Below are 12,945 nucleotides of genomic sequence, written 5' to 3'. Positions count from 1 at the left end.
ATGCTGGACACATAGTGAGTCTCTAGCTCTCACGCCATCTCCTGGCTCGTCTCAACACTCATCCTCATGCCTGACTTCGTGGGCTGCTTTCTACAGGAGACTGGCGAGCTCTGCAAAGCCTTATTGTGGCCAAATGGACACACACATTCTAATCCTACTCTGTGATCTTCAAAAAAGAGGGGGAGGATAGCTCACGGACGGAGCAACACAGGTTCGATCCCCGGGTCCGCGCTTAAAAACCTCTGGGTATTAAGCACGTTATAAATTACTAATCATATCATAGAACTCTGGACTTTGGTCCACAAGGGCGTTCCCACTAGTAGAGCATTAAGACTATAATAATGGTAAAAGGCGCTATGTAAATTACTACAATATAATGCTACCATTCCTTTAACAAAGGAAAAGAAAGGCAGCACTGACTGCCCCAGGGTTCTTAAAGCACCATGCTGTCAAATATCACCGTGCTGCAAGTGAGGGCAATTGCCTTTCATATTGTGAAAGAGGTGCTAAGCTTAAATTATAAAAAATAAAAAAGGCTTTTATTTCACGCTCATATGCAAGAGGATGTGCATAGTTGTGTATTTTCCTGAAGCCAGTGTCCTACCCGAATTCCCCCGTATGAGATGCTCTCTTTCTCACCAGGTTCCCACATCAGGGAGACTTCCCGTGAAGCATAGAACAGTGACGCAATGGCCAGCGACTGCGCCCGCATTGCACTCACTAGGATTTAGGCAGCAGTTTCCCTGCTGCACAGAAAGGCGTGTCACGGAAACAGCAATGGAAACTTTCTATGGCCATGATTGATAGATTGCATCATACAAGTTTCACTCACGTCCACACATCTACAAGGGGTAGAGCTCTGCAGCGCACACTTCCCAACTGAAAGAATGAACTTCCCTCATAAACATTACACAACATCAAGAGCAACCGGAAACCGAAGTGCACCATGCATGACAGCAAAGCACCCAGCGCGTGCAGTCTAATAACCACGAGTGCAAACAATTGAGGGCATGCAGTTACATGGAGAAAACATGGGTTTCCGCCATTAATGTTACAGAAAGATTTTTGCAACAAAGTAAAATGGTTTTGATTTTTTTTTTCTGCAAGCGCGATATGAAAGGGAACAGAGGGCTTGCTCCAAATTTAGATAACCACATTGCATAACATGTTTTTCACCGATGCAGGAAAAATGAGCACACATACTGACTTTTTAATTTGTAGTCTTCTTATGCACTAAATGTGAGGGGAAACATGCTGCTCTGCTTTTTACAAGGTGAAAGATGGGTCCTTTTTTGATGTAAATTCAGTTTTTTTGGTTTGCTATATAGTAATCAAAGTACACAAATCAGACTGGTTATTTTTTTTTTCAGTGCAGAAATCTTTATGCAACATGATTGGGGAATTAACCTGTTTGCTCCATTCCATTTTAAAAATAAAAACAGCAAAACTGGTACTAACTCTATTAGCGCTGGTGCAGATATTACCTAATCTGGCACCGGGTGTGCACAGTTGCTGTCGCAGAGGCAACGAGCATGCGTAGCTCCTGCTTCCTCACACACAGGACCTTTCTAGGTCAGCGACATCAGGGCAAGCTTCATGAGAAGGTAATGGGGGTCATTGCGAGAGTGGTCGGACCACACGTCCCTTATGGGTCCCGTTAGCGGACCAGGCCGCTAATTACGGGTCTGCCATTAGCAGGCCCGTAAATAGCACCTTCCCCATTCCCATTGAGCCCTATGGGGCTCGTTCAATGGGGACTTACCGGTCCGGCCAGGGTTGGACTACACCGGTAAATCCCCATGGAATAACACCGGTGCCGGACCCGTTATTGGTGGCAGTCATGGAGCAAATAGCGCCACGACTACCACCAATCTCGGAATGAGGCCCAATGTAATGTAAGTAGCAGCAGTGTGGGAGCGAGAGCCCTTCTTGCGCTCCAGTCCTCTAGTACTGCCATGTGGCCAATGGCTGTGGGCATCACTGAACTACATTCTCCATCATTGCTCTGTGGGCAGAACCAGGCTGGGACTGGCCTGTAGGGCAATAGGGATGACAGGCACAATATGCAAGTGTGGGCCAGAATTGTAGGTCAGAATAGGTCAGGTTTTGCTCAAAGAGATCCATTTTGAGGAGTTACTTCACAGTGCTACTTTCAAAGTAACTTTGCTCTGCCGACACAAACCCTGAATCATGGAACTGTGAAAAGAGTATTTTTGCAGTGCAAAGTCAGTCCATAGTCATTTTTGCAGTACAGGCTATGCACGGCAAAAATACACCTTGCACAGTTCCATGAATCAGGGTTTGTGTCGGCAGTGCAAAGCCACTTTTCAGCAGTGCAAAGTCACTTGGGACCGTGCAAAAAATTCAGTGAATCGAGCCCTTATTCTTTAAATGCACTATTGGCAACCTATTTTACCGAACCATCCCACAGTGGGGACTAATTAAACCGTTGCTCATCCAAGCAATGAATTGTCACTGGCGACTGTGGGACACTTTTCCTTGGGTGCCCGAGCCCATTCTATACCCCAGTCCACACCTGGAAAGAACCCTGCAATGACTAAAGATGACCCCAGTTGCTATCCGTGCACCCTTCCCGGGTGGTCTAATATACATTGCATGGGTTGGAAGAGATGGCCAGACCCAGTCAGCATACAGCTGGTGATTGGTTGTTCTTATGTAGTACTGAAGACAAGTGCGTTTGACCTATTCTTCAAAGTAAGACATAGTAAGATACTGCTTTCATTAGTGATAGTGATATACTTATTATTTCTTTTTATCTAGCACTTCATGATCGATTACACCTGTTGCAAATGCTGCAACAACAGGAGGCATTTGCTAATGAGATTGCATTCAATGTACCTAGCAGGGAAGAATGAAGGGCTGAGTTGGACCTGCCATGATTGATGCCCGAGGGCAGTTTCTGCGCTTTATACATGGAAATAAATAAATAAATACATAATAAATAAATAAATAATTCAGACATGTCAGTCACTGGAGATGACACACAGATCTTTAATGGCAGCTCCTAACTGGCTGAGCAATACAACAGGCCTAAACTAGCACAAACAACTGTGTGCATTGATTAATTCATATAAATGGGGCGACAGGGAACACAAAGCAGACACCTAGGGGTTAAAATATATATTATGATGTACAAGAAAGGAGTAAGATCAATGAATGTAATGGTCAAAATATCGGATAAACTATTGACAAAGTTGACATGTCAACTGAAACAATATTAAATAAATAAAAATAATATTTAAAAAAATCTATTTTTTGCACGAGGGCAAAACGTTAAGCAAATGCACCTAGTGCCAGCTTTGCTGCTTGGGTAATAAACAATGGCGCAAAAATGTTTAGCACTAGAGCAAAAATAAACAAGGGTGTTTTGTTTGCTGCTTAAAATAAAAATAAACCTCTTTACTACATTTATTTTTATTGTTACGCAACAAAGATGGTGCAAAGATCAGTCTACTTCATGTTTGCCCAAATAAAATACATTTGAGATAATACAGATTTTGTCAAGTGTTTGCTTCATTCCGTATGATGTGGCCAGAAAGATATATTATACATTAATTTGCTCAATTTTTGGGACAAGGGAAACTTTGAGATCATCTTGCCCCATGCTGCTCAGATGCCACCATCGGCGAGCTTGCCTAACATGTGCACAACTGCTGAAAACTGAGCACATGCTTGGGTAATATAGCTTTAAGCAAATCCTCACTGTTAAAACATGTTTACTCTAGGGCAAACATGAATCAAACTGTTTTTTTGTTTTGGGGGACGAGGTTGTACAAAGTTTACTATATAATATAAAGTGACATGTGTTTACTGCTTTTAAATGTCTGTTACATGGCAAAGTCTGTCTTATGTTTGCCACAGTGAACATATGTTCGCTAGTGCAGATCGGGGCATTCACTATCAGTTTGTTCCATTCCCTTCTATGTAAGAAGCCACATTGGTACTAAAGGCCTTTGCTCCATTTTTTTCAGATTAGATGATGCGGCCCCAGAATAAGGACCTGACATACACAGAACACCAGAATGAGACAACCCAGAAGGTCCAACTCACAGCATTGACACAGAAGACGCCGCCTGTTCTTCCATCACACCCATGCATGTGAGCTACAATGGCTTCTTCTGTTTGTTCCTGTCTTTCTGTAATCTTTCTCCACAGATGTTTTTCTATCCACCCACCACTCCTGATGCGAGACCCCCTGCGTTCACTCCACTTTCCTGCAGGAAAGGTCGTCCACGGATCTCCCTTAGCCTGAGCAATCCTGTCTTGTTGTTATGACATCTAGTCGTGACATGCACTTGTTGTCTTAACCATAAATCCTGTAAAAATCCCTTAATAAACACCCTGAACATCACATCTCCATATTTTCCAACTCCCACCATTCCTAGAAATGAATTTGTGGTGTTCATTATTAGTGTCCTCCTGGTGATTGAAACAATGCGTTGTGTGCATAGCTTGTGCCTGCACTGCCTCTAATCAGTGAACATTCTACAAGAGGAACCCTATCCCCCAGCGGAGTCTGAACTTTAAGGCATGCACACTCTAAAAACCACTTCCTACATTTAGATGATCATATCTCTCTCTATGCACTACCTATATCATTTGGGCCCCCACCTTGACACCAAACATGCATAGGTGCTGCAGCTGAAACAGTTCTGCAGGTTATCGCCCCCAACCCATACACAGTATACATCTGTGTGCAGTGGTCAAGTCCTAAAACAAAAGTGGAAGGGCTCATTAACATAACAATTGAACGTGGCATCACCAGAAATTAGCATATCAAGTTGCTCTCTGAAAAAAGTGGGTGGACTCCGTCCACCCGGTTGTACCCTCGACTTCAGCACTGGTGTGCACATTACTGCAGTTCAGAGTTTGAACCCTGGAAATGTTTAGCCCGCTTCATAGCAGACCCTCCTGTCCATTCAGTAGCTGCAGCTTAGGGTAACACCAATGTGAAAGGTGTTGCCTGTAGTTCTCAGCAGTCAGTGTGATGACTCTGCAGTTAGGCTGCCTCGATTGGTTATTTCGGGCTGGGTCCAATGGAGATAGAATTCTAAGATATTGCACATGGTCTTACCGTGGAAGGAAAAGCAGCATGTGATGATAGGAGGGTTCTGGGTGTCCACTGTGCCCAAATCCCAGATCATCACCACACAGAGCACGCTGTGATAGTTAGGTCCTGTGCGGCTGATGCGTAGCTGCAAAGATTGAAATGTATCAACAGCCAGATGCTGTAAAGGAAGGGCAACAAAGGCGAATGAGGGCAACAAAGGTGATTATTCATGATAACCTAACGGTGGAAAGGGGGCTCCTCTTCAAAAGTGATGTTCAGTGTAGAATGAAGAGTCCAAAGACATTGTCCTTGATGAGCGTATCCTTATCCACACAGTCTGCCTCGTTTGTGACCACTGACACATTATCTTTGGTCTTTAAGTCAAACACTGCACCAAAGAAGTGCCCTGTGTAGGCCTTCTTATGAAGGTGCTCCTGTTTGCAATGGGTGTGCAATGTCTGATGCCTCGATTCACCATTCACATGCAGGCTGATCATGAGGTCCGGCCCTCTATTCAAGCAGTTCGTCTTAAAGTGAAGGTGGCAGTATGCAAAGTACAACCCTGGAGTCTTGATCACCAAGTCCCCAGCATGGTAATCCACGTTTTTCAGAATCCTGTCGCTGTTCCAGATCATCTTTGCAGAAGTGTTGACTCTCTTTGCCACTGTTGAGTAAAGCAAAGAGATATGTGGATTAAAAGCTGATATATGCATGATATGATATAATATGATATGGCATTTATAACACACCTATACACAAGTGTTTCAAGGCGCCAAACACAATGCACCAAGAGCCCGTTATCCCAGTGTTAAAGGAATAGTTTGTTCAGAAATATTATTGGCCAAAAAGATGGCCAATAATAAAACAAATACCTAAAATATATATTTTTTTAGTCCCTATGCAAAGTTTCGAGCAAATGATGCTCAAACCTTAACATTGCAAGCACTAGGGGGCATCCATTTTGTGAAATGGATGCCACCTGTGCTTGTGTTTGCGGCACTAATGAAGCAAAAGCCAGCCAGTTGTAGAAAACAAAAGCTACCACTGGGAGGCTTTTGCTTCATTGGTGCTGGTCTCGGAGGACGGGGACCAGAGACTACAGGCAGGAAAGCTGCAGCTGCATCTCGGTAAGCGCTATTTTATTTTTTTAAATAAGCATTAGCTGTGTTTTTTTTTTTCTAAGTTTTCTAGGCTGGAGGAGCCCGGAAAACTTAGAAATAAAACCGCAGCTTTTAAAACGTATTTATGTTTGCAGTAGCATCAGCTTGGAGCCCTCTGGGCTCCAAGCAGAAGCTACCGGAAAAAAAAAAACGTTGTAGTGTTTCAACAACACTGCGGTTTTTCTTTCTAAGTTTCTCACGCTCCTCCAAGCCGGAGGAGCCTGAGAAACTTAGAAAGAAAAACCGCATTGTTTTTGAAACACAACCGCGTTGTGTTTCTGCCTGCTGTGGCTATCACTTTGGGTCTCCGGTGCTCCCCCAGGGGAGCACCGGAGACCCAAAGTGAAAGCCAAGGCAGGCAGAAACACAAAGCGGTTGTGTTTCCATGCCGCAGTGTTTCTGCCTACAGCGGCTTTCAAGCCGCTGCAGGCAGAAACACAACGCGGGTGTTTAGAAATGCTGCAGTGTTTCTGCTTACAGCAGCTTTCACTTTGGGGCTCTCGGGCTCCCCATGGGGAGCCTGTGAGCTCCAAAGTGAAAGCCGCTGCAGGCAGAAACAAAACGCGGGTGTTTAGAAATGCTGCAGTGTTTCTGCTTACAGCAGCTTTCACTTTGGGGCTCTCGGGCTCCCCATGTGGAGCCTGCGTGCTCCAAAGTGAAAGCCGCTGCAGGCAGGAACACAACGGAGGTGTTTAGAAATGCCACAGTGTTTCTGCTTACAGCAGCTTTCACTTTGGGGCTCTCGGGCTCCCCTGGGGGAGCCCGAGAGTTCCAAAGTGAAAGCCGCTGCTGGCAGAAACACAACGGGGTTGTGTTTCCATGCCGCAGTGTTTAGTAATACAACGTTTTTGGATTTGTAAATGCAGCAGTATTTACAAATCCAAAAACAATGTTATTCTGAATGCTGCAGCTTTCACTGAGTGTTTCCTGGACTCCCTCGGGGTTGGGGAGCCCAGGAGACTCCCAGCGAAAGCTGCAGCATTCAGAAGAACAACGTTGTTGTATTTGTGATTGCCGTGGTTTTCCAACCACGGCAATCACAAATACAACAACGTTATGTTTTTAATTGGCGTGCCTCGGCTTTTTGCCTTCCTTTTACGTTTTCTGTGCTTCCCGGGGCTTGGGGAGCACAGAAAATGTAAAATGAAAGTGAAGGCAGCCTCTTCAGCTCTGCTTAGGCTGCAGTAAGCAAAAGCTCCCAGTAGGGGGCTTTTGCTGCTTGTTTAGTGCCGCAAAGGCAGAGCCGAGGAGGCTGCCTGAATTCACAAAATGGATGCCCCCTAGTTCTTGCAATTTTAAAGTTTGAGCTTCATTTGCTGGAAAATTTGCATAGGGTCTTAAAAAATATATATATTTTAGGTATTTGTTTTATTATTGGCCATCTTTTTGGCCAATAATATTTTCTGACCGAACCATTCCTTTAAGTGTTATTGACTAGTTTCTTTGTAAACATGATCAGGCCACCTGTAGATTTAGTATGTTGTTATGTTCTAGAAAGAAGAACAGAAGTTCCATTAGTACCCTGGGCTGGTGTTGCAACCAAGCAGGTTGCTCAAAACCATGGCTGAATCTATCAATCCAGGCTCCTCACCACCCACCTAGTCTATCAACCGTCCCGCCGTGAGGTCTCTCTGCGCTAATGCACAGCCCATACTCCCACTCCTTCTGCCCAGAACATCCGTGACATGGCAAAGTCATATTATTACATCTGCCTCATTACTACTCCATTATGCAAGCGCTTCATGACCCTCCATTACATGCGTGTCCCGTAGCCCCCTCCATCCCTTCCTCTCTCCTTCTGCTAATGACCTTGGCTGCTACCTCTCTTCTAAAATCTCTTAAATCCCTGACAACCTGTCTGCCTTTTTCTCTCCCCTCCTTATTTTCTCCACCACACCCCTACACTCATTGGCACCTTTTGACTTGCCTCCAATGACTCAAGCTGAATTGATAACCATCCTCCCCTCTAGCAATCCATCTTTTGCTCCTGTTGACCCTAGAAATGGCACTTCTTACCTGCATCTACCGCTCTCCTTCCTTCATACTCTCCCTGTCATCTGAAATCTTCACAGCCTTCTTCGTGGCATTGCTGCTATACCTATGCTGATGAAAGCTACAGCAGATCCCAATAACCTATCCAACTATTGTGCTGCCACCCTTCTCCTTCACTTTTTTAAAATTGTGCTCTAGCACCTTGAAGTGTCTTTCGTGCTAGTTGGAATTACAATAATGATCTCAGACCAAATAATCGGACAGACTCAAAGAATGCGGCAAAGTACTACTTTATTCTCATTTAATAAAGCAGGGATAACTGGCAGACATCTGACTGATGCATACTCACTCACAAAGCAACCTGATTACATTTAGGGGTCTTATACCCCAATATGCGTCATCTATGATGTCATTCTATGTGGCAAATCATAAAACCTATTAAGGGACGGAATTGGTTTAAGGGAACATGTCTGCATATAGAACATATACGGATTCATGCTTCATCGACAGCCCCTTCTCTGTAGGGCACAGCTGAAGTACCTCTAAACACGCAAAGTACTTATTATAGTGGACATAATGGCAGTGGATAGGTCTATGCAACATTGTATGTTAGGTTGCCCCTAAGACCCAATGATTGGTTGGCATGCTACCACCACCTTGGACTTTTGGCTCGCTAGCATCACATAAGTGAAACAAAACTCAGGTGTTTGAATCCCATCAGACTACTCCCTCTGTTCCCAATTAGGCCATCAACTCTCATTGGTCGGATATAAGCCAAAGTCTTCCATCAGTATTTGACCTTGTAGCCTGCTCACTGTCCTGCAACATTCAAGGGAGTGCAAGCACACCACTATCTCCGCCTGAGCTCTAATGAATAGCCCTTGTCTTGACTTCTAAGTCACATGTGAAGAGACCACAAATTTGTCAATTTCAGCCTCTTATTTATTGCTATTTGATTTAAGCATGCAGGGTGCTGTTGCCTCCCTTGGCCTCTAAAGACTTGCTCACTCTCTATCGTGTATAGACTTTATACACTTTTAATCATCCAATACTCTAGCCATTGCAGATGTTTTCTCTTTCTCTAATCTATGTAATCCCTATTTATTGTTCATAGGGCGGTTTATCAGGCTGGACCAGAATTCCTTCGGGATAAGTTCCAGCCCTACATTCCCAATCGGATTCTTTGCTCTAGCAGCAACCAATTGTTTGTGGTTCCAAGGTTTCGCCTTCAGAGAGTGGGTGGCAGGGCCTTCTCTGTAGTGGCTGGTAAACTGTTGAACAATCTTCCTTTTAAACCTAAGTCTATTGGGAATGACTAAACCTTCCATCGTCTACTTAAGTCCACTGTTTTCTGTTGTTTCTCCTCTTCCTGAGTGTGGCTTTGCTGTGTCCTTCTTTGCACCAAGATGCCTTTGGGTGTACGTGTGTGCTATAAGTTTAACTAACATAAAATAACAAAATAAGCGGAATGTCTCCTTCATTCACAGTTTATCCTGGTTAACTTCCTGTGTTCCTTGCAATTATTCCTTAAAATAGCATCCTTGGCCTTAGACCAATGTAGCCTTGCTCTTGTTCTGCACACAGAGCTTTTCAGCCTTTCCTGATTCTACACCCTCAATCTGTTTCTGACATAGCTTGGCAGAATTTGGTATGAGCCACTGTCCATTTTCCTATCATGGCCGTGCTTGCCACGTTATATATTCCTCTATAGCAAGCATCTATATGTTTCCTTTCTCCCTTGCCTTACTGCACATTTACAGTTATTGACCAATAAGTTACTTCATCTTCTTTATATTCACGATTACTTCAGGTCTAGGTGCATGTTTCTCTCGGTGCTTCAGTTACAGTGTTACTCTTAAGTATTTTCATGTTGTTTCAGTATAGGTTCATATATCCTCTTCATGACATCACCTTGCCCTTGTCAGATTTCACTTTAACGTTCCATCATGCCCATTGTTGCATGCTGACATCCTTCCATTCGGCATCCTTCCACACTTTCTGTGCAAGGGTACATTCTGTATTGCTGTCTGAGTGCATAGCGTCTCTCATACATCCGATGAGGTATAGGAACAATACACGGGACTCCATTTACTGCTCTTCTACTATTCCAATATGAAGGCGGTGAGGGGGTGGGAACTAGTGTGAAAGCATTTACCTGCTCCTCTACAAAATCGTAGATCTTGTGGTGTTCAAAAATATCACCAGTGCCTGGAAATGCAAGGAACCATAGACCACCTCCAATCAGTTTTCTTGTGAAAAGGTTGCAGCAAAAAAGGTAGCTTTCACAAAGCATTGCAGCAAAAAGGCTGTGGTGTGGCACCTGCAATCCATGTAATGGATGCAGTGGACACCCCGAAAACCCCTGGACCCATGCCATTCAAGGGGAGCGGCGCAAACCCCTGCAACCACTGCTTCCATTTTGAGGTATAATGGAGACACGTTTACTGGGTCACACCACAGCCTTTTTGCCACGATTCATGTGTGAAAATGGCCTTTTGGCTGCAACCTTTTCACTAGACACCTTTCAGTCTAGATTCCACAGTGGTCAATCCACAGAAACAGTGTTTACCCATGTCTCTAACTTCCTTACAAATAACTGCCACCTACCCACTCACATTGTCCTCCTTTTCTTCTATGCAACAATGTACACTGCTGACAACTCATGCGCCTATTACCACAGCTTCCACTGCACTGCCATGCTTGGACTGCCTCTTTCATTGTGGCAACTCCTCCTCTATATTTTGTTATGCTGGAACATCCTATGACACAACTCTCCCAGAGGGGATCCCTCAAGGGTCTGTCCTTGGACATCTCCTATTCATGCTACACATCATTCCTTGTCAGACACATCTCTTCCTTAAGCTTCTTGCTTCATTTCTTTGCCTTTGACCACAAATAATGTCCTTGTTCCCTTCCTTCACCCAGGAGATATCTTTCTACATTTTTGAAGGCCTCTCTGTTATTCGTCACTGGATTGCATTATGCTGCCTGATGCTTAACTCTTCCAAAACAAAGATGATCTGCCCCCTAGCTTTCATCACCTTCCTCCTCCACACACACCCTCTAAATGTTTCCAGGTACACCTTCACGCCATCAGCCAAGGCACTCAACCTGCAGGCTCCCTTTTGGCATTGATCTGTAATTGCAACAGGTCTGTACTTCCAACGCTACAGCTGTCAGCATTAACTCCTGAACAACCTCAAAAATGGACACGTCTTACCTTTCCCTCCACTATGACTCTCATGTGCAACCTAGTCCTCATCAGGCTGGTCTACTGCATGATTTGGCTCCTGGAGCTCCCTCTCTACTGCTTTACCCCATTTTACAAGCTACTGAACTCTGCCGCCCACACCCTCTTTAATCTTTTTCGATCCTCACCCAGCTCTTTACACTACACTCATATGGGGTGGTTGTCCAAGAGCTCTTTTACAGTCCAGCTTTTAGAACCCAAATCTACCCACAGATTAGTCCCCCACCTGGCCAACTACATCTTATACTACAAATGTCTTTGCACTATGAGATCCCAAGCCCTACTTCCAACCTGTTTGTTGCCCATCCTCCCTGATTTCCCTCACCGTTTTGCTCCACCACCCTCCTGGCATTCTCACATCAAAAAAATCAAGACCACCCCTGCTATATCAGAATTCAAAACTGGTATGAAGAATCATGAACATTTCTTTGAAGGAGCATTGCAATTCGGTGGGAGTTTCGCCCCGACCCATCCTTCATCCCCTGCTTTGCCCTGTCACTGTAAATCTAAATCATGTTTATGTCTATATCAGTGATCGAAGTGTACGAAAAGAAGTAGTGGAACTATGTTACCTGCTCGCCTGCCCCCACTCCTCACAAACCCCTTCGCCAAACTCCTCCCACGCACAATACAAACCCCCAAACACATGCCCCTGCTGTTTAAGGGAACGTTCAGTGCAGTGCACTGAAAGTGCACCTTTCACTTTATTCTTACACTTTAATTTAAAACGAAACCATTCCGGAACGTTTTCTTTGTAAAATAAAAGTATAGGAGCTGCAAATCGCAATTAAAAAAAGTATAGGAGCAGCGCTCCCAACCGCTCCCGCTCACTTCGACCACTTGTCTATATGTGCTCATTGTAGGCTCCCTCTTCCCCTCTTTCTGTTGCAGTGCCTTCACACTCATCACCTGGTTAATTAATCTTTCAATACATCTTCACTATTTCAAGACACCACATTTGGGATTGCTCTGACAGCTGTAATGTGTTCATGAAAAAGGCTTCTTCTGAAAGCTATTCTCTCTTTTGAAATAACTACAAATAGAAATGATATGTAGGATATGGAGTGAACATCACTAAAGCCGGGGTAAATTTACTATTTGGATCAATTTTTAGGAAGAGAACGTATCATTCAGTTGTCAGGTGGATAACACATATTTGAATTTCTCAGACGTTTACAGTAAATTACAGGAAACTAATAACAGATAGACACATCAAACCAACAGATAGTAACGCGTTTCCAGAATCCTCAAGCTTCCATCCCAACTCTTTACAAATTCGAATAATTGTATTGTTACAGTATTTTAAGACTATGGGCCTCATCACGAGTTTGGCTGTAACCCTTAAATCCGGCGGTAGCGCTGTTACCGCCGGATTTAAGGATCCACCAAATCAGGGCTTTGGCGGATTTCTCCCCAGCTCTGAGCTGGGGGGAAATCCGCCGAAAATTCACGCTCATAACGCCGGCGGGAAA

The 12,945-nt window shown here is 44.2% G+C and overlaps 1 protein-coding gene across 1 annotated transcript in view; it reads right to left on the bottom strand.

Moving 5' to 3' along the window:
* Positions 1–2,821: 2,821 nt before the first annotated feature.
* The window catches only part of TNFSF8 (TNF superfamily member 8), a 215,988-nt gene continuing 205,864 nt past the window's right edge, over positions 2,822–12,945 (bottom strand). The window contains exon 4 of the mRNA XM_069609675.1: positions 2,822–5,735. Coding sequence (XP_069465776.1) covers positions 5,347–5,735 — 389 coding nt within the window. The 3' untranslated portion in view covers positions 2,822–5,346. The remainder of the gene's footprint in view (positions 5,736–12,945) is intronic.

This window comes from Ambystoma mexicanum, chromosome 8 (assembly GCF_040938575.1).
Source record: "Ambystoma mexicanum isolate Mex_15411 chromosome 8, UKY_AmexF1_1, whole genome shotgun sequence".
NCBI lineage: Eukaryota > Metazoa > Chordata > Amphibia > Caudata > Ambystomatidae > Ambystoma > Ambystoma mexicanum.
The sequence above is the reverse complement of the archived record's forward strand: the minus strand, read 5'-3'. Positions and strand labels throughout refer to the sequence as shown.